This window comes from Solanum tuberosum, unplaced genomic scaffold (genome assembly GCF_000226075.1).
Source record: "Solanum tuberosum cultivar DM 1-3 516 R44 unplaced genomic scaffold, SolTub_3.0 scf00017, whole genome shotgun sequence".
Taxonomy (NCBI): Eukaryota; Viridiplantae; Streptophyta; class Magnoliopsida; order Solanales; family Solanaceae; genus Solanum; species Solanum tuberosum.
This window is the reverse complement of record NW_006238943.1, coordinates 2,192,529-2,205,108: the sequence shown is the minus strand read 5'-3', so window position 1 is coordinate 2,205,108 and position 12,580 is coordinate 2,192,529. Positions and strand designations below refer to the sequence as shown.

General features: G+C 31.7%; 3 protein-coding genes across 5 annotated transcripts in view; 1 reads left to right on the top strand and 2 right to left on the bottom strand.

Moving 5' to 3' along the window:
• Window positions 1-562, bottom strand: part of LOC102592848 (beta-glucosidase BoGH3B-like) — a 5,919-nt gene extending 5,357 nt beyond the window's left edge. Inside the window, exon 1 of the mRNA XM_006340375.1 lies at window positions 126-562. Coding sequence (XP_006340437.1) covers window positions 126-562 — 437 coding nt within the window. The remainder of the gene's footprint in view (window positions 1-125) is intronic.
• A 2,684-nt stretch (window positions 563-3,246) lies between these two features.
• LOC102599864 (beta-glucosidase BoGH3B-like) lies at window positions 3,247-8,610 on the bottom strand. Of its 3 annotated transcripts, none has more exons than XM_015302878.1 (10): window positions 8,514-8,610; window positions 6,749-7,006; window positions 6,017-6,221; window positions 5,815-5,905; window positions 5,592-5,737; window positions 5,205-5,448; window positions 4,997-5,101; window positions 4,714-4,896; window positions 4,376-4,580; window positions 3,247-3,958 (listed from the first exon to the last, which is right to left on the bottom strand). In XM_015302878.1, exons 2-10 carry the CDS (start codon window positions 6,966-6,968, stop codon window positions 3,468-3,470), a joined length of 1,890 nt encoding a protein of 629 aa, XP_015158364.1. In that variant the 5' UTR covers window positions 6,969-7,006; window positions 8,514-8,610; the 3' UTR covers window positions 3,247-3,467. The 3 variants fall into 3 exon arrangements, with proteins under 3 accessions (XP_015158364.1, XP_015158368.1, XP_015158371.1); XM_015302882.1 differs by having other exon boundaries at window positions 6,749-7,009; window positions 8,514-8,604; XM_015302885.1 differs by lacking the exon at window positions 8,514-8,610 and adding an exon at window positions 8,386-8,446.
• Window positions 8,611-9,982: 1,372 nt separating this feature from the next.
• LOC107058085 (two-component response regulator ARR22-like) overlaps window positions 9,983-12,580 on the top strand; it is a 5,694-nt gene continuing 3,096 nt past the window's right edge. The window contains exon 1 of the mRNA XM_015303400.1: window positions 9,983-10,107. Coding sequence (XP_015158886.1) covers window positions 9,983-10,107 — 125 coding nt within the window. The remainder of the gene's footprint in view (window positions 10,108-12,580) is intronic.

Genomic DNA, 12,580 nt, shown 5'->3' with positions numbered 1-12,580 from the left:
TTTTGCTCCTTGGGGGGGGGGGGGGGTTTGGAAAGGCACTCATACCTTATACTTTTATAAGGTTATTGAAATCGTCAGTATATAAAAGTTAAAAATAAATAAATTAGAAAATCGAAAAAACATACCTAGTGGCACCAAGTCCAACATTATGAGGAAAAATAGTAGCTTTATAAACATTATTATGTCCATGAACAGCATCAATCCCATAAATCATAGGTATCCCTAACCGACTAGACAATGCTCCTCTTTGAAATTCGTTCACCATATCAACCCATTCCCGGGCTGTTGCTTCAGGTTTTGGCACACTTCCACCACCGCTCAATAGACTCCCTATCCCGTAATTTTTCATGATGTCAGTTGTCATATTTTTTCTCTCGAGTTGTGTCATTTGTCCGATTTTCTCTGATAATGTCATCCGACTCATAAGATCCTTTATTCGCGCGTTTATTGGCTTGTTGGGATCCTTGTAGAGCATGTAATCTCCTTGTTGTGCCATGCATGATTCCCATGTTGAGAATAGTAGCACAAGTCCCAATAACGTGATTGTAATTCTTGATTTCATAGCTGATCACTTAATAACTTAATATGAAATATTTTTGTAAATAGACAAAATTATAAGAGTAAGATAAGTAATTTTTATATTGTTACACATACACGATATGATTTTTATATTTTTTTACACTCAAACAACACTAACAACATAAAGATATATATACACGATTCATACACGATCTAATATTTCTACCGTTAAATACACTAAAACAACAAAAGAAATATTTCAAGTCCCACTCTAGTAACATAAAAAAAATGCATACACAATCCAATTTGTATACCGTTATACACTAAAATAACATAAGCAAGATCTCAAATTCTACACACTAATAGCATAAATATACATACACGATCTATTTTGTACAGAGGTGGACCTACATAGACTCCGTTGGGTGCTCAAGAACCCATTAACCTCGTCTCGGAATATATATATCTATGTAGAAGTTAAGAGATATTTGTATAAAATTATCATAGAGTATCCGATGAACAGATGATCTAATTCGTCCATTGGCTCTTGGGTGGGTGCTTAAGACTCTTTTAGTGTTATTGAGCCCGAGTTTGCATCTTAGTGTTAACATATCTTTTTATATTTTTGCTTCCGCCACTTTCAAATTCTACACACTAATAACATAAAAATACTTACATGATCCATTTTTTACATCGTTATATACTAAAACAACAAAAGTAAGATCTCAAGTTTTACACACTAATAGCTTAAAATTATAAACATAATCAATCAGATCAATTATTTTGTTGTTAATATATGGATTAACAACAAAATTAAAAGCGGAAAAACAGAAGAAAAATAATGAAAAGGATATTATTAAGTATGTAAAAACAAAAAAAAAAATCACCAAAATTCACCCAGAAATTCAAAATTCAAATAATTATCGTGCAAAAAATAGATGCAAAATAGTGAATAACAAATATTAATAAAGAAAACGTACCAAGTAAAAGAGATGAAATTAGTGAATTAGTTTACATACTGGAATTTTTATGAAGCTTTTATAATATAGTATTTGAGTAGTATTAGTATTTTAAAATGATTATGATATCTACAAATTTAATTAGTGATTATGATCAAGATTAACGGGAAAAACTATAAATCAGTTTAAGATAAACACAAATAGCTTACACGTAGGATTTTTAAAAATTATTTACCTTATTTATTTAGGTAGAAAATATGTTTATAATTTTCTTTCCAAGATAAGATTGTGTCCTAAAAGGAAAACAATTAATTATACTTTATGACAAATATTCATAGAATGTCGATTTATGGTCAGTAATAATTACTACTCCCTCCGTCCCATTTTATGTGATGTACTTTGATTTGGCACAAACTTTAAGAAAAATGGAAAGACTTTTAAAACTTGTGGTCCAAAATGAATGATAGAAATTTGTGTGGTTGTAAATCATTTCATTAAGGGTAAAAAAGACATTTTATAGGCAAATTGTTACTTAAAATAGAAATGTGTCATTCTTTTTGGGACTGACTAAAAAGGAAAGTAAGTCATATAAATTGGGACAGAGGGAGTAATATTTATCTAGTGTACTAATTAATGATCTTGAACTGCAAGAACAAAATAAAATAACTTGGAATATTTTGAGGAAAAAAAAGAAGACAAAAGGGGCTATATTAAACAGTTCTATCCTATTTCAGTTTGATATTTTTTTCTCACTAATTTTGATGCACGTGTGCTACATGTAAAAGCCCAAATCATGTAATACATTATATTTTAAAAGATACGATTCTTGAATTTAACATTTATACACTAAGCAAATTTAAACGATTTTTATATTATTGGATCACCGGTATAAAGAGTTAAATATTATATGTTCCATATTAAGTGAATTGTTGGAATATGTTATATTTGACATAATTAAATGTTGTTACTAATACTCTTTCTCAAAGAGATGGTTATTAAAAAGAAGGGTAAATATGAAAAAAAAAATTCAACAGTCTTTTTCTAGTCCTGTTACTGATAAATTCTTATTTTATTTATACAAAAAATAATATTTTACTTGCAATGTAAAACAAAACAAAAAAAAAAATCAACATTTTTAATTTTTTTGTTAAAGTAATTTAGGTGAAAAGTTAAAGTATTGTTATATATGGGTTATTTAAGTGCTTAAATTGTACCCTTTGATTATTTCTGTCGTTTAAGTAATTTGATACGATATATTCAAGGTTATGTAATATGATATATGTTATTTGCAAGATGATTTTGGGAGAGTATGTCCATATGATGTGCGGGATTGGGGACATTCGTTGAGCTTTTTTCTTCGGGAGCCTAATATTGATTGATGAGATTTACAGCGTAGTTAATGAAGGTCAATACGTAGAAGGGATGAGAAACAAACTCAGAGAGATAAAGAGAGTTGACTTCCCAAAATGCTAAATTCTCTTTCAAACCTGTGGTCCCTTTTAACCACTTGCTAGTTGGGTCTGGTGCTCAAATAAAATACTTTTAACATTTTTCACACCCCAATAATTTCAACTAAATCAGTCTTTTTCACCATTTCTAGCTTGGTTAAATTATGTAAGTGGATTTTTCTCTAAAAGTTGTTAACATAAAAATCTCAACTTGCTTTTTGGAGCCCATATACTAAAAAGGACTAGTAGTAGATCACCAAAATAGAGCAGAGTCAAAGCTACTGAATTCTGTTAAACTCGTAAATCAACACAACACAAAATAACTAAGCCTCATTTTCATAAATGCTCCATTTAGGTTCATAATATTACAATCCTCTCAGGCTTATATGTTACATGGCAAAATTCACAAGCTTTAATAATGATAAATAACAAGATTACTGGCTTAATTTTGTGGTAAGTTTATACCACTTTTTGTTTTCTTGAAAGCCAGTGCTTGCACAAATTGTTGACAAAATGACTTTGCATTACTCATTTTTCATGTTTAGTAATTGGCTTTCACTGGCTTAGTTGTAAGTCCAAATCCAAAATGAAACAAAGGATCATTGTGTGAATCATCAAAGTTCATAGGGAGCTGATCAACTGACTTGAACCATGTCCGGGCGAGTTTACCAGTAAAGCCATAATCGCCAAATAAAGCGTCAGTAACGCCTTGTCCTTCAGTCCCAGGGAGCCAAGCAGCTACAAGAGCATCCATTTTGGCAATGTGAGGCTCCATCACGACTGGACGGCCAGAGACAACGACTACAACACACTTCACTGCCCCACAGACGTTGTTGATGGTGCTAGGGCCGGGTTCAGTTATTGTAAGGTTTGAGCTATCACCAAACATCTCTGCGTATGGGACTTCACCCACGACTACAATGGCGTAGGAGAATTTGTTGGACTTAACAAAGTTGGCGTCAGGGTTCTGTTGGTAGACTACTTGTGTTGAAGGATCAACTGTTTTCTTGATAGCAGATAAAATGGTGGTTCCTGTCAAGTTATGGAACGCGTATCAAAACCGGAAAATGATGTGTTGTGTGAGAAGGAGTAACAGACAGTATTATTTACAAGGCTAAGTAAAACAACAGAATAGAGTTGGTGTAAAACGCATGTAATATGCTGCTTGGACACTCCTACAATGCTAACACATCCATGTCGGTTCCAACAAAACTGCACTACTTTTGAAGGATCCGACACACATCCATCATCAGCATTTTCAAAGTGTCCAAGCAACAATGGATTAAGTATGTCTAGAAAGGAGGAGGAAATCACTGTATAATTTGATCAATCACGCACATTGTGTGTTGTTCAAACGCTAATGATGGCAGGCAGATAGTAGAAATTGTTGCATCATGTCACAATAGAGATGTTGCCAAAACTATGAAATACAAGAGTGTGAAAACGTACCAACTGTAAGATCATTGCCTGCAACGCCTTGCCATTGTATTGTCCAGCCTCCACATTGGTAACCTAAGTTGTCTGCATGAGTTCCAGCAACAAGTATTTTTGGTGCTTTCTTTGGAAGGGGAAGCAGTGGGTAACTAGGCGTCTTTCCGTTCTTCAAGAGCACGAGTGATTTCCTAACTGCTTCCCTTGCTAAGTCTCTATGCTCCTATAGAAAAGACAATGAAGCAGGTTAAATCTAATACAAGCAAGAGCTATACCTATGCTGCTCGGACTATCCAAAATGCACCCGACAAGCCCGAGCATCATAGTATTGGGATAACTAAGGTGACATTTTTTACCTGGCTACCGAGTTGGTTTGCCAAGCTAGGATCAGACATTGGGTTTTCGAAGAGACCCATGACAAATTTAACTCTCAGTATCCGCTTCACAGCATCGTCAATTCTGCTCATGGGAATGATATTGGCTTTCACTTGAGAAGTCAAAGTATCGATAAATTCTCTATAATTCTCAGGAACCATAATCTGCATAGACAAAAGTCATAGTGAATATAAAGAACTAGTATAACATATCCAAGATAAGATGATTGAAAGATCCGTGTACGAATTTATATGACTAACTAACCATGTCAATTCCTGCTGTAATTCCAGCTTGAACAGAATAAGAGTAATTAGCATGAGGAGGGTCAGTAATCCGGTCAAGCCCTTGCCAATCTGAAATGACAAAACCCTGAAAGATAAAGACCAAACGAGGTTGGGTTATATACTGGAATATATCCCGACTTTACTTTAACTGGTGGAATTTTAGAATGAAGTGAAATGATCATCTTTACCCTGAACTTGAGCTTGTTCTTCAGGAAGCCAGTGATTAGGTCTCGGTTGGCATGCATCTTTCTTCCGTTCCAGCTTGAGTAAGACACCATTACCGTTGAAACACCCTTTCTGAGTGAGTCATAATATGCAGGCATGTGGATGTCAAATAAATCGTTTGAGCTGATTATAGTGTTGCTTTCATCAACACCATTCTTCGTGCCACCATCTCCCACAAAGTGCTTAGCACATGCTGCAACCTTAGTCCTTAATCATATGAAAGTTCAACAAACAACAACATCAGCATTGATAGTCTCAAAGAATCATAGATGATTTATAAGAATTTGCTAGCATAACTAACACATCGTCAAGGAAATGACGAGGATCTAAAAAGGGATAAAGATTCATACTTTCCGCCAACGTAAGGAACACCTTTCCTAGATTTAGCTGGCAAATCTCCTTGCAGACCAGGGATAATCTCAGTCATGCTTTTCACAATCCTATAATCTTCACTGTAACTTTCATAACAACGGCCCCATCTAGGATTTCTGCATACCTACCATAAAACAATTATTCAGACATAACATACATAGAGAAGCACCATATGCACAAAGTGTAATCATATCAACTCACTGCAATGCAGGGAGCAAACACATATGGAATTCCTGTAGCTCTAACTTCAAGTGCAGTTGCAGCCCCAATACGCTTCACCAATTCAGGATCCCTGCATAAAATTAGCAAATTTTTTTACTATCACTAGATGAAAAGGAAAGGAACTTAAGAATCAAAACCCGAAATTCTGAAAATCAATAATTATCACTGAGGGAATACTTGCCTGGTGACACCAAGGCCAACATTGTGAGGAAAGATTGTAGCCCCATAGACATTGTTGTGTCCGTGAACCGCATCGATTCCATAAATCATGGGAATCCCAAGCCGGGTTGAAAGAGCACCCTTTTGAATCCCATCTACCATATTGGTCCAAACCTGAGCAGTGGCCTTGGGTGCAGGTACACTGCCTCCACCACTCAGTACACTCCCTGCCAGAAAAAATATTGAGGATGAACTCCAAAATACAAGACAACAATGAATCTAAGAGAATCCTTTTTCCCCTCTCCATGCCTAAATTAGTAAAAAGTTTCACTCCCTTTTAAGTCTTAGGCCACAGTGATCTATCAATATCTTTTTTCTTAAAGGCAATACAACAATAAGTAACCAAATATACACATACTATACTATGTTGCTAGGACTCTCAAAAATATGTGTTGGATCATTCAAAGATAGTATCTCCCTGCCTAAATTAGTAAAAAGTTTCACTCCCTTTTAAGTCTTAGGCCACAGTGATCTATCAATATCTTTTTTCTTAAAGGCAATACAACAATAAGTAACCAAATATACACATACTATACTATGTTGCTAGGACTCTCAAAAATATGTGTTGGATCATTCAAAGATAGTATCTCTTTGGAGGATTTGACACATGTGCGGCAACATTTTTCGGGAGTCCGAGTAACATAGCCTATAGATGTGCCTTTTTCAAAAAACCAAATGCATATTACAAGCATACCAATGAAATTTTGCTTCATAACATCAGCTGTGGCAACGGCCCTCTCAATTTGAGTCATTTGACCAATCTTTTCCTCAAGAGTCATTCTTTTCAGCAAGTCCTTGATTCTAACACCCAATGGCTGTTTTCGGTCCTTGTATTTAATAGATCCTCCCTCAGCTACCACAGTCCACAGGCATAACACCACAAAACCCATCATGGGTATAGACATTCTCCCCATTTTTTCACAAACCCTCAATATCCTTGTGGTGGAACAATCTGCTAAAAAACATACAAATAGCAAAAATCAATAAAACTACTAAATACCAGAGTCATCAAAACAAGAATACAGAATGTTGTAAAAACAAGAATCTTTTTTTTTTGTTGTTGAAAAAGTTTTTTTTTTTAAAACAGCTTATCAAGACCACATACTAAAACACCACAAACCCATAGTCATCAAAACAAGAATACAGAATGTTGGGGGAAAAAGAATCTTTTTTTGTTATAAAGTAAAAAAAGAAAGAAAAAGCAGCTAATCAAGATCACAAGATGAACACCATAGTTATCAAAACAAGAATACAGATTGTTGGGAATACAAGAATCTTTTTTTGTTACATAGTAAAAAAGAAAGAAAAAGCAGCTAATCAAGACCACATGATAAACACCACAAACCCATCATGGGTATTCACATTTTCCCCATTTTTACCCCCTCCCCCCTCCTCAATGGCCTTCTGATGGAACAGTATGCTTAAAGCTCTTAAAAATAGCAAACTCAATAAAACTACTAAACAGTACTATAGTAAACAAAACAACCATACAGAATGTGGGAATAAAACAAGAAGCCATTTTGTCACATATGACCCCCTTCAATGGCCTCCAGCTAAAACAATCTTGTAAAACACATAAAAACAGCAAAACTCAATGTAACTACACAATGTTGAAAAAAAACGAATATTTTTTGTTACAAAGTAGTAAAAAGGAAAGGAAAAACATCTAATCAAGAATACAAGCTAACCCCATCCCTCCTCATGGACCTTCTGCTGGAACAGTCTACTAAAAGCTTATGAAAATAACAAAACAAGCATTCAAAGTGAGGAATAATACCCCCCCCCCCCCCCACCCTTAATAGCCTTCTGCTAGAACAATCTTGTAAAATTCATAAAAACAACAAAACTCAATGGAACTACAAAATGTTGAAAAAAAATAAGAATCTTTCTTGTTACAAAGTACAAATCAAGAATACAAGCTAACCCCAACCCTCCTCAAGGACCTTCTGCTAGAACAATCTACTAAAAAGCTCATACAAACAGCAAAACTCAATAGAACTACTAAATTCTCTAGTTATCAAAACAAACATACAAAATGTGGTATAAAAAAAGAAACTTTTTTGTCACATACCCCACCTCCCTTAATGGCCTTCTGCTAGAACAATCTTGTAAAACTCATAAAAACAGCAAAACTCAATAGAACTACAAAATGTAGAAAAAAAATAGAATCTTTGTTGTTACACAGTACAAATCAAGAATATAAGCTAACCCCAACCCTCCTCAAGGACCTTCTGCTAGAACAGTCTACCAAAAAGCTCATAAACACAACAAAACTCAACAAAACAAACATACACAATGTGGAACAAAAAAAGAAACTTTTTTGTCACATACCCCTTCAATAGCCTTCTGCTAGACCAATCTTGTAAAACTCAATGAAACTACAACTAATATACATACAAATGTTGGAAAAAAAAACAGCTAATCAAGAAAACAATATTTGCAAATGTGAACAAACTTACTTGTTGAGCTTCAAGTTTGAAAAAGAAGAAGAAAATGAGTAGTCGTGCAGACAACTATTAGGCAAGTTGATAGGAATTTGTGTGTATATTATGCGTGTATATATAGAAAATATACAAAATGGAAGATGCCATCTCAACTTTGAGGAAAATAACAAAAATGGTCACTTATGTTGAATGTAGATTTAAATAGTCCCTTAAATATATTTCTTGACAGTTTGTATTGTATTTCTATAATTTGATGTAATTTTTTGAGGTGCAACACTTTTATGTTAGTTTTGTTTAATTTTTTTTTTTCATAATTTTCCTCAAATTTAATGAACAGAATCTTTTTAAACATTAAATAAAAACAAATAAATGTTCACTTCTGACAAATTTACAAAGGGTTTATTGGACATGAAAAAAATTCTTCCAAAAAGTACTTTAAACACATTGTTTAGTTATGTGTTGGATAGTTTTTTTAATCTGAGTTATTCAAGTAATGATAAAATAATTCACTCACAAAACTTTATTTTTTTTCCCAGTAAAATAGTTGTTTTTCAAATATTATTTTCTTCACTTTAATTCTTAAAATATTTATTTTAAAGTATAATCAAATCTATATTCAAACTGTTCAAAAATATATTTAAGGAACTATTTCGAATCATATCCCAAATATAATGTACCATTTTTGTAAAAATATTTCTGAATGTCACTTTAGTGGAGTTAGTGGGTGGTGGGGTAGGGGATGATGAATTTAATAAAAATAATAGTAATAATTTTGAATCTGAATTTTTGACCAATACTTTGGAAATTTTATCCGTTGGTTAACGTTTTCCAATAAAAGTTTTTTTTTCTGACAATGTCATAAAATACAAATTAATGATTTGTCCATTTGGGCCCATATTATGGGGCAGATATTTTGACATTATTTATAAAACAAGGGCTCCAAGTTTAACAAAATGTGCCAATTGAGTATTTTACAAGTTATGTTTTAAAAAATAAAACTTTTAAAAAATTCAATGATTAATAGTATATATTAAAGGTCCCCAACGGCTATTGTCTACTTTTGTAAAGGTCAAGATGTATATTATTAAAAAAATATTGACGTTTGGTTATATGTTAAAAGCATATTGAGGTTTATTGTACGTATTAAGATTAAAATATTTGAATTTGAATGTATATTTGAGTAATTAAGATGTTTCTAGATATGAATACTAAATAACTATGACTATTTGTTTTTAAAATGTTTGAATGTGTATAATCTATTTAGTTTTAAATATAATAAATTTACACTTCAAATAAAATATTTATATTTGGTGCTAGTGGTTAAGTAATGGTTGGTGTTAGTGGCTAGTAATGATGGTGATAGATTTGTAGCGATCGACACAATAGTGACGATTGGTAATGGTGGTGATGACTGAAAAATGTGTGGTAGTTGACGATGATGTTGGTAATAGTTGGCAATAGTGCTAGTTATGATGGTGGCGACGATGGTGGAGGTAGTGGTGACTAGTTATGATGGTTGTGGTGACAATGGGTGGTTAGCGATAATGATGGTGATTAATCGTTATGATGGTATGATTATGATGACAAAGATAATTAGTGATGACGACCGGTAATTATGGACACAATGATGATATAAATTATCCATGCAAAAATATCACTCAACGATATTAATAATAAGATCTTTATTTTGAGATATTAATGATTAAGAATAACTGCTTAAATCTTAATGTAAACAAATGCAATTAATAACCTAAACGTCCTAAAGTATGACCATTTAGATTCAAACCTCTATTAAGGGCAAACAGATAAGACATTTAATCTTCAATTAATTAAATTATGCAATTTTAATCCCTTTTTCTAGTAGTATTCACAAATTTTGCCATAATTACTAATTTTCCCACAATTTAATCACTAATATCAAATTTAAATTTATATTATTATTCCGTATTTCACGATAATATAGTTATACAAATAGTTAAATATCACACATTTTCTACATAAATGTTTAAAAAATACATATTTTAATCTATTTAAAGTTAAATATGTTGAGAAGTATATCACCAGGACCAAAACAAAACTTACCCATGATATATATATATATATATATTACACACACAATTTTATTATTTATTTTAAAAAAAAACCTTGGTGAATCAATAATTTGAGATGAATTTGGTGCCTCATAAATATAACTGTTCAATTCATTATAATATGGATATAAGAAATAAGACCACAAATTAAAGTAATCTTCATTTATACATGAACTCACATGCATGACATTTAAATTAGGGACTTTATTTATTTTTTTAAAATAACCTTATGTTTTGAAAAACTATTTTACATAAATTTATCCATTTGTAGATTATATAATATATTTTTAATTACACAAAAAATATATTTAATATTGGAAATAATGAACTAATTTATGATTAAAATCAATTTAGATCTAAGCCAAATTCAATCAACTACTTCTTAGAATTTATACTATATTTAGATCAAATTAATTGTATATATATAGAATTAATTTTTTATTAGCGTGAGTTGTCCAATTATGACTTGTAATAAGGTTAGATTTCTATATTAATGATTATACCAAACATCATAATACTTCCTTATGAATCCTAAATTTTTGTGCTGCGCGATACATGGATATATAGTTTTTTTTCCCACTAATTCAATCAAAATATTTTTGGGCCAAGAATACTATGCATTTTTCAGTGAAAATTTCAATGAGATTATTTGGTTGTGCCATCTTTATTTACAAATTTGGTAAAAAAATTAGTAGCTTTAACTCAAATTCTGTATTTATATATATTTTTTTTAAAAACACTTAATATATATAAATAGTCTATACCATAACCTGTTCTAGCTTAAAATCTTGGATCTGTAGTTTTTTAAGATTCTCCTTCAATATTTAGTGCTAATTAATTACATCTATCTTAAAAATTAAATATAAATAGTGATAATTAAGCATGTGGCATGTGGATAATAATCGTGGGTTGTTTAAGTGATAGTTGAAAACCCAACATCCCATGTTTCCACACTTTTAAAAAGCGTTTAGTCACTTAATAAAAAAAATTAAAATAATTATACATCTTAAGTTTTTGGTAATTTAAATAATTTTTGTCTATTATTTCAAGAAATACACCTATTTAACAGGTAAAAGAAAATAAATATCGAATCTAACTCAACCATCAATTTCCTTCCTCAAATATGAACACTAAAGGGCGGTTTGGTTGCCAAATATTATGGGGCTATAAATCACTATTTCAATCTCTAATATTGTATATAGGATATTTAACCAATCTAGAGATAATTACACTATAGTGCGGTTCATAAAGTTACATTACTTAGTTGTATTCTATAATGAAATTCTACCATTGCTGATAATAAATTCTTACTATTAATTTTTGTTTCACAAACTCACATCAAAGATATCTTATTTTTGCTAACCTTCTACTATGAAAAATCGAATAAATCCAACTAGTCCACTTTCAATGGGACTGGATTTCTCTTGCAAAATTTATCTTTAATTATTTATCAAAAATATTTAATCCCACCTTATTTCATAATGAAACTCCACTATTACTAACAAGTAACAATATATTCTTATTAATTTTTCTCTCATAAATCCAACTGGGGAGTGCTGTTCAGACATTGCTAAAGTTCGGAAAGCTTCAACGTTTGAAAGTTAAATTTTCACAAATAAGTTATGTTTCAAGTTAGTATTGTTAACAAAGATCAATTACATATATTGAGAAGTGTAAATATAAAATTTTGGGTCATTTGGTGTAGTTTTAAAGTGTTTTTGGATGAATTTGGTGCTTAGGTTCAAGAAAAATGACAAAGCAGTTCTTTTTTGAGCAACTTTCACATATAACAAACACAAAATTCATATTTGTATGCTATAGCAAAGTTTGCATAATTGCGCTCCATAGCAAACATATATATGTATAATTTGCTATACATATACAAAAAAAAAACAGTTGTATAATCTGCTTTGGTATACATATACAACAAGATCAATTGTATAAAGTGAGAGAGGCGAGTGAGCGAGCGAGATCTGGGAGAGTGGCGAGCGA

Excerpts from the sequence above, each read along its gene's own strand:
- LOC102599864 (XM_015302878.1), bottom strand. The coding sequence starts at position 6,968 with ATGGGGAGAATGTCTATACCCATGATGGGTTTTGTGGTGTTATGCCTG. Across the intron at positions 5,449-5,591 it reads GTTCCTTACGTTGGCGGAAA|GACTAAGGTTGCAGCATGTG; the intron begins GTATGAATCTTT and ends CATATGATTAAG. Across the intron at positions 4,897-4,996 it reads TTACAGCAGGAATTGACATG|ATTATGGTTCCTGAGAATTA; the intron begins GTTAGTTAGTCA and ends TTGTCTATGCAG.